The 14559-nt window shown below is 49.8% G+C and overlaps 1 protein-coding gene across 1 annotated transcript in view; it reads right to left on the bottom strand.

The window, feature by feature from the left end:
• Positions 1-14049, bottom strand: part of tspan9a (tetraspanin 9a) — a gene marked incomplete at both ends in the record, with an annotated part of 68548 nt that extends 54499 nt beyond the window's left edge. The window contains one exon of the mRNA XM_079224245.1: positions 13681-14049. Coding sequence (XP_079080371.1) covers positions 13681-14049 — 369 coding nt within the window. The remainder of the gene's footprint in view (positions 1-13680) is intronic.
• Between the last annotated feature and the right edge of the window lie 510 nt (positions 14050-14559).

Genomic DNA, 14559 nt, shown 5'->3' with positions numbered 1-14559 from the left:
TTAGGTTTCCACAGTTTGTCAGTTATCTCGCTACTGTAGCGGTGCAGGATCTTGCCTAGTTACTGCATTTCCCTCTGCAGGGGGGATATCAGAGCGGTGTTGTGAGCACACCTCATGCACATCAAATGAGAGTCAACCTCAAATTGGATCAGACATAACGAGAGCACTGCAACAACCTGCTCTGATGAAGATCTGGGCTTCGCTCTGAAAACAAGATGGGCCTCCATTAGTAATCCTGACATGCGGTCTAATACATTGGCTGATGGTTTGAAATGTACAGCATATTGTACAGAGTATGTGCAATTGCTCCATTAACAAATAGCTATAAAAACACGTCAGGCATTCACAGGCGATCATCCGGCCAGCGTATGTGCTGATGTGTTTTCATCTAGAAAGCAACAATATATCGCTTTTTATGGCTGAGTTATCACGCAGCAGTAATCTGTCGCGGATCGGCTAAATAAATCAATGTGTTTTAATGGTAAAGGCATAAATCTGTCTCTCATTTGTCACGGCTAACAACGTGGAGGCGAGTACGCCTCATTGCGTGCTGAAGCCCTGCTGGAGATGTGTCCAGGGCTTGTTTTCATTCAAGCAGTGAACGCCTGAGTCCCTGACCCAAATTCAGGATGACGCTTGTAAAATACACAAATTCAGAGTCAATCTGCTTCTCATATTTTCAATGTATTGTGGTGCGGTTGCCCAGTGTGTCCTGGGTCTCTAAATGTTGTTTAAAAAGAGGCGAGGAGGTAGATAAGTGGAATCAAGCTCTCAAGGATGCTATGTGGGTTGTTTAAGTGGGTTTACGGTGGGAAAAGAACTGAATCAATTGAGCCAGTGGCCCCGGGGAAATAGGTCTTAAAGTCAGTCATTGATGGATCCTCGGCCAACAGCTGATAACCTCTGGAGATCTCAGGGAGCCAGGACACCGTTCTGATGGACTTAACGGCTTAACTTTCGAAGACATCGAGTATTTCCAGGGAAACAGCCTTTCCAATCAAAACCTGTGCATTGCTAAAACCAACTATTTGAAATACAGTATGTATACAGCTTATGGATGTGCAGTTAGTTCACGTACACATCCCCGTATACTGTTAATTAAACATGAGCATGGTAATCTAAATGGGATTTCTTAACTCTCAGAAGACCGAGAAAATGATATTCTCTCAGTCGGAGTTGGATGAACATTGATTTCACTATACTGTAGCGACCCTGGGTCAGGAAAGCTACGAGACGTAGATGGCTTATAGGGTGTTTATTAAGAGAACATAGAACAGGCTACTGTTGGCCGTAGCCTACGCCAAAACAACAGCAAAAACCCCGTGAAAGCCTCTCAACCAGCTTCACGGCTGCTCCGGGTCATAGACTCTGCTCCGAACGGCTCGTAACACAACACCACACCACACAACAACATCCTCGCTCTCCAATCACAGACACGCTTCACAGCTACCAGCTCATGAGACGTTCACTTACATCCTGAACATAACATTTATAACACAACACTTCCCTCAGTCCGTTACACTACCCTCCCCCCACAAAGTCCCTCGCCCCCGAGGGGGCAAACAAAGTCTGTTAGATGGCCAGGGGGCCTGCGGTTCCTCTGAGGCTGCCATCGGCGCTGGGGAGAAGGAAAAGGGGTTGAGGGGACGCTGGGACCAAGGGCAGGGGATAGGAAGGGAGGGGCTGGGCCAGGGACACCAAGACCAGTCTGTGAAGGGGCGGGCGAAAGGCTGGGTCCATTGGGAAGGGTTTGGGGGGTAGTCTGGGCTGAGTCCAGGGTTCCCCGTGCCCCAGGCTCTTGTCCTGGTGGGGTGAATGTGCCCCGGTAGGGGGCCAGCCTGTCTCTGTGCAGAGCGACTTTCCTTCCTCGTGGTGGCAGCTGGACCCTGTACACCACCTCTCCAAGTCTCTCCAGGACTCGGCAGGGCCCCACCCACTCACTATCGAGCTTTGGGCACCTGCCCTTCTTCCTCTGAGGGCTATACACCCAGACAAGCTCTCCGACTTCAAAATGTCGTCCTCTGACGTGCACATCGTAGTTCCTCTTTTGCCTTACGCCCGCACTGCACATCTGGTTCCTGGCAAACTCGTGGGCCGACTCCAAGCGGTCCTGGAGTTTCCGAGCATAGTCGAGCCCCGGGGGACCCGCAGGGGCGTCAGGAGGTTTCCCCATCATCATCTCCCCTGGCGTACGGATTTCTCTGCCGAGCATGAGAAGGGCAGGAGAGCAGGAAGTGGAGTCCTGCACAGCAGACCTGTAAGCCATCAGCACAAGAGGCACGTGGTCGTCCCAGTCGCGTTGATGTTTAGCTGCCAATATGGCCAGCTGCTGTGCCAGCGTGCGGTTGAATCTCTCGACCAGCCCATCGCTCTGTGGATGGAGGGGTGTAGTGCGGGTCTTGTGGGATCCCAGTTTGTCACACATGACGGCGAAGACACGGGACTCAAAGTTTCTGCCCTGATCTGTGTGGATGACTTCAGGGGCCCCAAATCTGCTGAACATTCCCCCCACCAGAGCATCCACAATCGTCTCCGCCTCCTGGTTTGGCATGCAGTAAGCTTCGGGCCACTTAGTAAAATAGTCCATGGCAGTGAGGATGTAACGGTTGCCCCTCTCTGAGTGAGGAAACGGTCCAAGAACATCAATGCCCACCCTCTCCATGGGACACCCAGCCGGAAACTGCTGGAGCTGGGCATGAGATCTGTCTGCAGGGCCTTTCTTCGCTGTGCAGCTGTCGCAGCGGCGGCAGTAGTCCTCCACATCCCGCCTATGTTGGCCCCAGTAGAATCCCTGGCGGAGGCGACGGAGCGTCTTTGTAACGCCAAAGTGACCAGATCCATGCATTGCCCGGAGCACTGTCTCTCTCAGAGCCCTGGGCACCACCACTTGCCACTGTGTCTCTCCAGTCGCCGGCTCTTTCCACCCCCTCTGCAGTACACCATCACGCAGTCGCAGGGCTTGAAAAATTGACCAGAGTCCCTTTGTGGCTCGAGAACACATGGTAACCTCTCCCCAAGTTGGTTGCTGTTGGGATCCCACCCAAGCGAGCACTGGCCTTATGTCAACATCCTCTTCCTGTTTGCACCCCCACTCTGCTGCGTCCACAGCTGTCAGTCCATGGTCTGCTGGCGTGCCCAACTGTCCCACGGCAGCACATTTCACATCAGGTTGCAGCCGCTCTTCTTCCTGCGCCTCTCTTTTCTCACAGTAGTTGCAGCCATCAGCGCTGCAAGGCCGGCGTGAAAGCGCGTCAGCATTTCCGTGGCGTGCCCCCGGTCTGTGGACCACAGGGAAATCATACGCTTGTAGCTCCTCAATCCAGCGTGCCAGCTGGCCTTCTGGCTCCTTAAAAGACATGAGCCACTGTAAGGCATAGTGGTCGGTCCGGACTGTGAAGTGGAGGCCCCCAAGATAATATCTGAAATGTCGGATGGCACAGACCATAGCAAGCAGCTCCCGTCTCATGACACAGTAGCGGCGTTCAGCCTTGTTAAACTGTCTGCTGTGATACGCCACCACTCTCTCTCCTTCAGGAGTCACTTGGGCCAGCACAGCACCTGCGCCTGCATTACTGGCGTCCGTGTCGAGGATAAAAGGCAGGGTGGGGTCAGGCGGTGAGAGGACTGGGGCCTCCACGAGGGCTCTCTGCAGTGAAGTGAAAGCTGCATGGCACTCCTCTGTCCAATCAAACACCACCCCTTTTTGCAGCAGGTGGAACAGTGGTACAGCTATGCAGGAAAAACCACTCACAAACTTCCTATAGTAGGAGGCCAGGCCCAGGAAGCTTTTCAGATCCTGCACAGTGCTGGGGGTAGGCCAATCCTTCACCGTCTGCACTTTATCATCCATGGTGCCGACACCGCCGTCCCCAAGCTTGTGCCCGAGAAATGTGACCTCCCGTTGCATGAAGGAGCATTTCTGTGGGTGCAGCTTTAGACCTGCTGCTGCCACTCTCCCCAGCACCCGCCTCAGGGCCTCGAGAGCCGCCTGGAAGGAGTCACCATGCACCAGTATGTCGTCCAGGTACACAACACACTCCTGCCGAGGGATACCCGCGAGTACCCTGTCCATTAGTCTCTCGAACGTGGCAGGAGCATTGCAGAGGCCAAACGGAAGGACTTTAAACTGCCACAAGCCCCCATTAGTGATGAAGGCAGTTTTGGCCCTAGCTTCAGGGCTGAGAGGGACCTGCCAATACCCGCTCCGCAGGTCCAAAGAGGAGTACAAGGCTGACCCTGCCACCGTGTCGAGGGCCTCGTCGATGCGTGGAAGGGGGTAGGAGTCCTTTTTTGTCATTTTGTTGAGGGGCCTGAAGTCCACACAGAAACGCCACGCCTCCTTCTGCTTTTTGGGGACCATGACGATCACAGAGGCCCAGGGGCTGGTGGAAGGCTCGATGATTCCCGCTCGCTGCATCTCTTGCAGGGCTTTGTCTGCCGCAGCCTGCCTGGCCAGTGGGAGGCGTCGAGGTCTCATCCTAATCGGTCGTGCATCTCCTGTTTCGATGTAATGCTGGATGAGATCTGTGCGGCCCACATCGTCCTCCGACATTGAAAAACAGTCCTTGAACTCAAGAAGCGGCTGCCACAACAGATCTTGTTCGCTAGGAGTCAGACCACCACAGTTTGTCTGCCAGACCTCCCTCACTGCCAAGACTCTTTCACGGTCGTCAGGTGGAGAGGCGTTTGTTACCTGTGTGTGTGGACTTGCAGCTGGCCAGACAGAGGCTGGGGATGGGTGCAACTCAGCAGCTGGCAGGGTGGAGGGCAGTGTGGGTAGCTCATTTGAAGGGATGCAGCTAGGGGCAGCAAAATTTGTTGTCTCAGCCGTCAGTGTGGCAACGGTGTGGGTCGCAACACAGCCAGGCCGGGGTGGCTGGCGCCACATCTGGATGACATGGCCATCAGGGAACGTGAGAGTTCCTCTCTTTGTGTTGATGACACAGTCCAAAGCCCCGAGAATATCCAGTCCCAGTATACAGTCCTCCAGGTTAGCAACCCACACCGGGCAGCGGATAGACTTTTTCCCCAGCCCCAGAGTCACTATTGCTTCCCCAACCATGGGAGTTCGCTCCCCGGTGACTGACTGCAGTTTCACTATAGTGGGAAAAATATCAGTTCCATTTGTCACCACATCGGGCCTCACCAGGGTTGCTGACGAACCTGTGTCTACCAGTGCAGAGCAGCATATCCCTCCAATGGTGAGCGGTGCATACCAACAGTCTCCTATCCAGGTTCGACCCAGCACCACTAGTCGCTCTAGCTGACCATCAAATCCTCCGATGGTCTGGTTGCCCCTATTTGGTCAGTCGGACCAGGTGGCCAGGCTGGCCACACCCCCAGCAGACTCTTTGTTTTGGCTTGTCTTGCCTCTCATCTCTCAAAGTGGCAGCCCTCACCAGCTGGGTTAGCTCCCCCACCCAGGCAGGCTGCGCCAACTCCCTTTCCGTCTCACAAGCAGCGCTCCCCTTTGGTGCTTTTTCAACCACTTTACCCATGGCGCCAGCACACAGCATCTCTCTCTCCTTTGCTGACTCCAAAGCCTCCTGGAGAGACCCAGGGTGAGCAAGTAGTGTCTGGATGCGCAGGTCAGCTGGCAGCAGGGCCTGGAGGAAATGGTCCCTAGCTAGCTCGCTCTGGATGGACGGTGGCATGTGGGCGTAGGTGCGGTGAACAAGCCCCTCAATGTCATTAGCGAGCTCCCTCAGCGGCTCCTCTGGCCGTCGCTGTCTGCTGCATAGTTCAGAGCGGAGCAGGCTAGTGGCAGAGCATTGTCCAAATCGTCGCTTTAGAGCCCCAATTAGTGCATCATAATCACTCCTATCATCGGGACTGAGCAGCAGCAGGCTTGATAAAGCGTCACCCGTGAGGCACATCGCTAACTGGAGAGCTTTTACTTCAGTGGACCATCTACTGGCATGGGCTAATAGTTCAAACAGTGCATGAAAAGCTTCCCAGTTGGATGTACCGTCATATCTGGGGGTCTTTATTGTGGACGGAATAGTTTCTCTGCGTGTCTCAGTGTGCTCAGTCATGTCCCTTTCTGCGGCCGCAGTTATTCCTCTACGGCCGCCATTTCCCTCACCGGCGCGGCCCGAGTGGCCCAAGCCAGCCTGCGCAGCCATCCTCGCGGTCATTTCTTTTACCCGCTCTCGGTGCGCCGTCGTCTGCCAAGCCCCGGCTGCGCCGTCCCATTCTCATTCGTCACTTTCTACTTCCCGTTTAATCTTGAGACGGCTCCCCGACGTCATGTTTCTCACCGTTGACGAGCGTTAGCCACTTAGCTTCTCTGTTGCTAACTCACGTGGCGATGTTGATGATAGCGAAGGTTTTACTTCTGACACCAAATGTAGCGACCCTGGGTCAGGAAAGCTACGAGACGTAGATGGCTTATAGGGTGTTTATTAAGAGAACATAGAACAGGCTACTGTTGGCCGTAGCCTACGCCAAAACAACAGCAAAAACCCAGTGAAAGCCTCTCAACCAGCTTCACGGCTGCTCCGGGTCATAGACTCTGCTCCGAACGGCTCGTAACACAACACCACACCACACAACAACATCCTCGCTCTCCAATCACAGACACGCTTCACAGCTACCAGCTCATGAGACGTTCACTTACATCCTGAACATAACATTTATAACACAACATTTCCCTCAGTCCGTTACAATACTTTGCCTTTAGGTGAAAAAATGCTGAGTAATTGAACTCGGAAACTGCTCCAACATTGTACATGTATTCACTGCCTAGGTGCAGATTAACATTGATAGCAGAGAAGGTGAGGAAGACGTAGCAGTTGGACTTCACACCCGCAGCATTGAAACCTGTGTCGTCTGCGGCGTGTGAAAGCTCCAACATGTTTTGCTGCACTGATATTGAATCAAACGGTTTGAAAAAAAGAGCTGGAAAAAAAGCAGCATGAAGGGCGTAGTACATTCAGAGATATTTGTCACAGACAGAGAGACTGCAACAGCACTTCAAAAGCTTCAGCAGACCCAATCACAGAGCGCAGTGTGTCTGTTTTAGTGGCTCGCAGCTATACTGAATCCCTAAGTCCACGGGCGCTACAAAGTGTGACTACATGACGTGAGAAATGTTCAAAGGCAGATGAAAAGCTACAACAATCGCACTCATTTGAATCAAACATGGATTTCGCCAGACTACTGTATTTTCGCACAATAGTTTACTTCATAATACCGATCACTTTGCACCAAATTGAATCTTATCATAAAATGGCAAACTGCCCTCAGCGTGAGACTGCTCAGAGAAACTTGTTTTTGTGCATATTTGCCACGACATCCTCTGAGTGGATGCCTTGTTTAGACCGTTGTCATATAACTACAAAGCAAGCAAACTCTTTATGTGTGCACAGTAAGTCTGTCTGTCCCTTCACATATCTCGAGAACCTCTCTTTCAATCTACTTCACACTTAGCGGGTGTGTTGCTGGGGACCTTAAGGACACATTTGTTTCAATATTAATACACTTTGATAAACAGGGGTGGGGATTCAGGGCTCGAGGCTGCAGACACACTGTAAATGCTAACGCCATGACCGAACTCTTCTTCCCTTCCCTGGAGTCAAAGGGTGCACTTTAAAGCTGTCGCGGTGAAGGAATTTCCCTTGAGGTAATAATAAGTGGCTCAACAGCCAGATATGCGGTATTATTGCCTTTTCTTACGTCTGCAAATTACTTAATTTATCCTGATTTTAGTACTTCATAAATAAGCTTTACTGTTCGCCTATTATGAGGTATATTGTTGCTTTTTTTTTTTTACAAAATCATCGATGTCGAACACAGAAGAGCAATGAGGCACAGCGGGGTTAATTTCAGCTGAGACGCTGCGGTTGCGCCTGGTTGCCATGGTACAGAATACATCTCCTCCATTGTTGCCGTTGTTCAGCACTTGTAGCTTACATTGTGTTTGCAGCCCTACAGAAATTACTAAAAAGAATGGATAAGATCTTATTTAATCAATAACCCAAATTGCATGACCTATGAGGATATTTTATCCTTTTTAGTTCAGCAATATAAACACATTATTGACCCCACTACACTGATGCTGCCTTCTCTATTGCCTGAGGTGCACGATTTGGCACATAGTCGTTACAAAAGATCCTGCTTATGTATGCATAACTAATGACACCCCCTTCTCCCCCCATCGTTCTCACATTCTCTCTGCTCTGAACTCTTCTGGCCTATATTTAGAAAAACAAGATATCTGTGTTTCATGTGCGTGGGCAAAGAAAAGATCTAATTTATAGTGATTCTTAATTCTAATTAGATTTGGCCACTGTGAGGGTGCGTTTTCTCATCTGACCGTAAGGTGACTTTCAGACGACGGATAGATGAACCAAACACTGAGGTTTCCTACGTGCTGTAATTCCTATGTAGCATATCATTTAATTTGTTCTCAGGTTGTTCACCTGTCAGTACAAGTCAGGGCCACATAGCTGACACAGTAGAAACTGGGTGAAAACTGCCCCCCTGTTGCTTATTGCAAACTGAGAAGCAAACGTCAAATGTGATGTCAAAAAGCTCCAAAGGGATTTATATGGCTAGTAATAACTGTAATAACCTGTACTGAGTGCTTGTTCGGCATTCAATGGTTTATTTGAATCTCCGCCTTTGTAAGTTATTAACTTGTTGCCATCTACAGCTTCTCAGGTGTGTCATAATCACCCTTTAACAAAACCAACTCATCAAGTCTGAAGCCCACCTCATTCAAAGAGCGATGGGGTGATGAGGTGGGAGACTTAATTCCTTTGCAAAAGCACCACCTACATACTGCACACCTCCAACTCTCGTAGCTCTATTACCTCAACCCCTTAGAGGGAAGCACAGGAGCTCTGCATCCCAGTTGATTTGCAACATGAGATAATGAGCTCAGAGGCGCCGCACAACACGGCTGGGAAATCGAAGCAGCCGGAGAGACGTGTAAATTAAAGTGATCTCACTAGACGATCTGCTGGACAAGGGCAGGCCTACGGAGACATTTACCGAGCAGGTCAGCCAGTAGGGAATGCTAATAACAGGACTTCAACTGGTTAAGATTCATTTACATATTAAGATTTTCAATGCAAATGCTGCAGAAAAAGTTAAGGCAGTGCGGCAACTATATAGTCAATGTGAATATAATATAAATGCTTGATACGGATGATTCTGAAGAAAATACTGCTTGTGTTGACCATTGATTATATCCGCCGACTCCCCATCCTGTCATAGCTGGAGGCGTAAAATTCAGGTGGACAGGCTGGCTGAGGTTGGTGCTTTATTCTGCCATTTCAAACTCAAATCGAATTCAACAGCCAGCCTTTCACGGTGGATTGACGAAATGAAATGCATGTGACAGCCCAGAATATACAGCTTGTTTCATTATCCTGCAGAGCCCACTCAACCCTCATCTATTTTCCCTTGCCACAATTCTTGTTTCACCTGGCAGTGACTGATGGAGTTCAGCTGTGCCTCTTGTGAAAACAGGAGAAGAAGAAGAAAAAATAAAATAATACAAGTTTGTTACTATACACGCTTTCTTAAGGCATAACAGATGACTTCCCTTTTTTATGTGTCGGTACGGAGAAGTAAAAACAGGCAAATTGCTTCAGCACCTCGGATCGCAATTCCCGGGGGAGGGTGGGAGGACAGCTTTTGTGAAATGCTTTAAGGAATTTCATTCAATCAGACGCAGGCGTTCGTACAAGCCACCCTGAGTCCACCGATAGCTCTACTCTTTGTAGCGTCACAGCGCAGGTACATTTGAAACCTTAAATATCAAACAGTGATTAAATCGATGTGGAAACTAATCTTCTGTTGCCTAGGACCAAATGGTTTATAAATCCCGTAGCAATCCCCTAAGTAAGCACAGGAATTCATGAATGCTAAACACATTTGGCTTTCTCAAAGGAGATGCTTTGATACTACCACCCCTCAAGACTGCTGAGCTGACACTTTTCTTTTAAATATGGATATCAAATGAGGCCTTAGCCTTTGATATGGCACGATGATGGCAAACCTCGGATGGGCCCATTTATCTACAGTGCAAAGGAGAATGAGCTTGTGTGTGATGTTGCTAGTGATTTCGCTGAATAAATCCATGTGTAGTGTTTTTGGGCCCTTTTGTTTGGGGTTTACTTTTCAAAGTTCCTCAGTATCACTGGACAAGACAAACACGTGCAACAGTGGAGAGTAAATTGAATCTTGAATGGAAGAGATTAACAGGGGAGGCTGCGTGCACAGAGGACATACTGCAGAGTAAGTAAAGGGCTGAAGAACTTGCCCTCAGCAAGAACACCGACATTAATATGCTCACAAGGCTGACACCAAATCAGGCCGGTCACTATGTGTGTGTGTGTGTGTGTGTGAGCACAACAGGCCCCCCTCCCGACTAAACAACACATTGCTACAGCACAAAAAGCCATTTGCTTTGATGATTGTTGGCTTCAGCAAAGAGCTGTCCGAAGGAGTCATGCTCTCAATCCTAACAGCACCACCCAATCCTGCTCTAATCTACCCGAGACTCCCCCTACAGCTCAGACTCCTCTAATCCCTCATAAGAAAGAGGAGCCAGATGGTCATGAACAACTGCTGGGAGGCCTGAGGATGAGCGCATCTATGGAGATGCCTGGAATGCCTGCCGCTGTTTACCTTGTGCTTCAAGTTACCACTGTAAGCCCCGTGGAGCGGGTGGTGTTCGGGGCGGCTGTGTGTTTGTGTGTTTACGGCAAGTGTGCTCGAGCACGTCAGAAAGGAGAGCCCACCCCCCGCTGTACCTGGTGTCGGGTTACAGCGGCGCATCATTCCCCTTCAGTTCTAAGATGAGATGTCAGAGCTTCAGACGCAAAACCTCCCCACCAGCTGCAGTCTCCTTGTGATTCCTGGAGTATCAGGAGGTAGAGCAATCCCAGGGGTGTCAAGATACAACATGCCTCTCGTCCTCCCTCCCTATATCTTAGAGTGCTCAGGGCAGCCGGTCGCGACCCCTCGCTGACGAGCGAACCCTTTATTCTCAGCTCTGCTAACCTTCAACTAGGCGCGCTGCTGCCCCAGAATCCGGAAAGTTAGTGAGCCGGCCGGCCGCTGATGAGCCCCGCGCTGTCGCATGCTGATGGACGGATCCAGCAGCTACATGCTGCATCCTCACCCCCTCATCGCCGCTCTCTCTTCCCATGGGACGCTGATTAAACTGTCATTAAAATGATCTACTGGTGGGAGGAAAACAAGAGTATCAATCTGCGGGAGCAGACAGGGAAATGCATGGTGGGTGTTCATTAAGTGAACATTACCAGAGTAAAAATTCAATTATTTCACAGCAGGGGATGCGCTGTGCTGGGGTAAAGTCCACAGCCACTTTAGGTCCTTATGCCCCCCCACACACACACACATATGCACACGCAAACACATGACTTCAGAGAGAATCACTAAAGCGAGAGCTTCTGCACACTTTCAGGGTGTTAGTGAGGTATTTCCATGGAGGCCAACAAGCTAGGCTCCACATGAATCGGGGAGCCACCAGCCTTGAAATCCAAAAGCCTCTTTTCCACCTGCCTATTAGTGGTGTGTAGCAGCTGGTTATTAGTGGCAGGGTACTGCCACTGAAAAGGGTTAAGCACAAATTGAGCCCGGAAAGAATCTCGGAAGCAAACGCCTTCGCACAAATCCCCTGTGGCTTCCCCTTAAGAAGATAGCGGATCATAATGACCTCATGACCTCTGCAAAAGGTTGACCTATACCACCGAGGTTGCTTTTGAGCTATTAAATGAGCCGAGCAGGCCAGTACTGAAATACAGGTAACTGATGGTTTCACTCTGTTGTAGTAGGGCCTTTGTCTGACATATTTCACTTGTAGTTCAAAGAAAGAATATTGATGGGCAGTCGTAAATCCCTCGGTTGGATGAATATATCAATGTGTCATGTGCCGTGATCAGAACCTGTGACACCAAAGCACATTACATGTTTTATTTGACAGAAAAGTAGTGGAACAGGTGTGGCTCCCAGTGGTGGTGTGTTGGAGGTCTGGCTTGTGAGCACATGTCCCCTACAGCTCTTCATCTTCCAGGGAAGCCCATTTGGAGAGGCATTTGTCTAAGAATAACCCATTCCATCTGTTTATTAAATGAAGCTTCCGGTAACGAAAAACATTCTGAATGGCTATTAACCGCGGATTGATCATTTATGTGGCTGGAAATCGATTTAGGAAATCGCTTAAATGTTCCTTACCTGTCTAAATATCAAGGCCGGAGCACTTAACGTGCACTGTAGATGTACTGAATGAGTTCAAAGGAGGTGGCCGCTCCCATCAAGGTAAGTCAATGTCCACATTAACGAATCCAACATCAGCTAATCTTTTCTGACCCTGTTATTCCCTTAAACAAACATTGCATCAAGTCGAGGCCCGCTGAAGAGCCCCTGAGCCATTTGTCTCTGCCAATCGCTCTGGCCTTTTTTCTCTGTGGACTGGTTAATGACACGAGTATGACACAGAGATGTCACCCCGGGGCATCAGAGGCGGCCCCGGCTTCAGGCCACCGAGCATGACCACTGTCAGTGCGGTTTGTTTTAGTACATGGAGCGGAAAAAGGGATGGATCTCAGTTTGTGTGGTGCATGTGTACGTGTGTGTGTTTTCAATGCTGGCCTGATCACAGCTGGGCTCAAGCTAATGCCCACTCTGTTGCCTCCACTGTGCCCCAGTTAGCAGGGCTCACAACCCAGTGACATGGTGGGCTGGGGTTGATGGAGTCCCCAGTGTTGGGGTGTTTTTACGCTTTGCTGCATCCACACAAAAGACTTGGCCTCATAACCTATAAGCCCTCTAATCCATTCTGTAAACATTCAAGGGATGCCCACTTCTACTACGAATGCCCATGCATGGGTACACAGCGGAGCCTGCCACACATTGGCCAGGTCTCTGTGGGTTCAATCGATTTTTTTATTTTTTTTGGCAGAGAGATCACTATCACATTATGAATCTCCCCCCCCCCCCCCTATTATTACTGAGGATTACGACAAATATTGATCATTTTAAATTACACGGATGGAGCCAAATGTCGTGGTGCATCAGCTTTATAATTGTCTTGATTATTAATGTCAGCATCACCCCAGAGCAAAGGCATTTCATTAAAAGAGAGACTAATAAAAGGAAGCAGAAATATCAGATCATCTCCATAATCACCCAAAACTCGAGCTGACCGTCTCCACTCATATCCCCCTGGTGCATGGCGTGCTGCTCATCGAAGCAAAAGTACTCTGGAGGCATATACTTTTTCACTTGCATGCCTAAAGCTGCGTTTCAACTCCCAAGTCCACCATAAATCATATAACCCTCTGAATGAGTGACCCTTATGAACCCACCATGACCCCTCCACACACACACACATACAAAAGAAGACCTGCTGCAATGCCACTGACTCTGTCATATCCAGGAATAGCAACATGCACAGGGGGAAACAAGCATTGGCAGCCTGATGTAGTAAAATCACACGATTGCACTGACAACCACCATGTTTCCCAATTAACATTTTGAAAAAACTTACCACACACTCACATGAATAATGATTAGCGCTGGGTTACTGAAGCCGGATTTACTGCATCATCTTTTAAGCCGACACATTTCTATCATTAACATCAACTCGAATTCATGTGAAGTGTGATGAGAAAATCATTGACAAAATGATGAGCCACTTACCCAGAAGATGAGATTGAAGATGAACATCATATACTTCAAGCAGCAGAGGCAGCCCCTTGCCATGTTGCACTTCTTGAATTCTAAAAGGAACACAAAGGATAGATCCAGGTAAAAGACCACGTATTTGCTGCCTTTGGGAGAGCTGTACTTGTTGTTGGTCTTGTCTGCTGCGCTGGCGTCAGCCGCCACTCCAGTCTGGCCCTGCTGTGCGTCTTTGCGTGGCCCCGTGGAGCCGTAGAAGGCGCCGGCAGTGAAGCCGCGGCCGCCAAACGGGCGGCCAGACGTGGAGGCTTGGGCAAAATCAGAGTCACGGCTATCTACGGAGGGGCTACGGTGAATGGCTGACTCCTCACTGCTGGACTTCTCCATGCTCTAGGGCTGCAGCTGCTGATGAAGGGCTCCCTGACGCACAGTCTACCATAGTCTCAGGGATGACAGGACAGAACAAATCCCCCTCCAAAGTCTTCACTGCTTCACACTCTGAAGCGACAAAAAAAGATTTTAAAAAAAGCCTCCCAGAAGCACAACTACATCCACCTCAGAGCACACAGTTGGGTGAGAAAGTCTTCAGTGGAGAAGTGAGTAGAACTGCATATTTCAGCACCTGTGCCAGGCTCAAGTGTCTCCTGCTGCTGCTGTCTTGCTGCTATAGTCATGAAGTGGCTGTGCAGAAGAGACCTGTGAGGAGCATTACCCTCGCCCTTATGACAGGACTGCCTTTCCTTCGGAAGAAGTTACAGCACTCCCTCTGTCCCCTCTTGTAATATCACTCTCCTCCTGTGCTTGCTGATTGCTGCCGGGCTGCTCCAGTGGGAAAGAGAGAGGTGAGTCTCAGCTGCTCCACTTCCACGTTATCTTGCTGACCTGGTAACTTTTCTC

Source organism: Taurulus bubalis (assembly GCF_910589615.1).
Source record: "Taurulus bubalis genome assembly, chromosome: 9".
NCBI lineage: Eukaryota > Metazoa > Chordata > Actinopteri > Perciformes > Cottidae > Taurulus > Taurulus bubalis.
The sequence above is the reverse complement of the archived record's forward strand: the minus strand, read 5'-3'. Positions and strand labels throughout refer to the sequence as shown.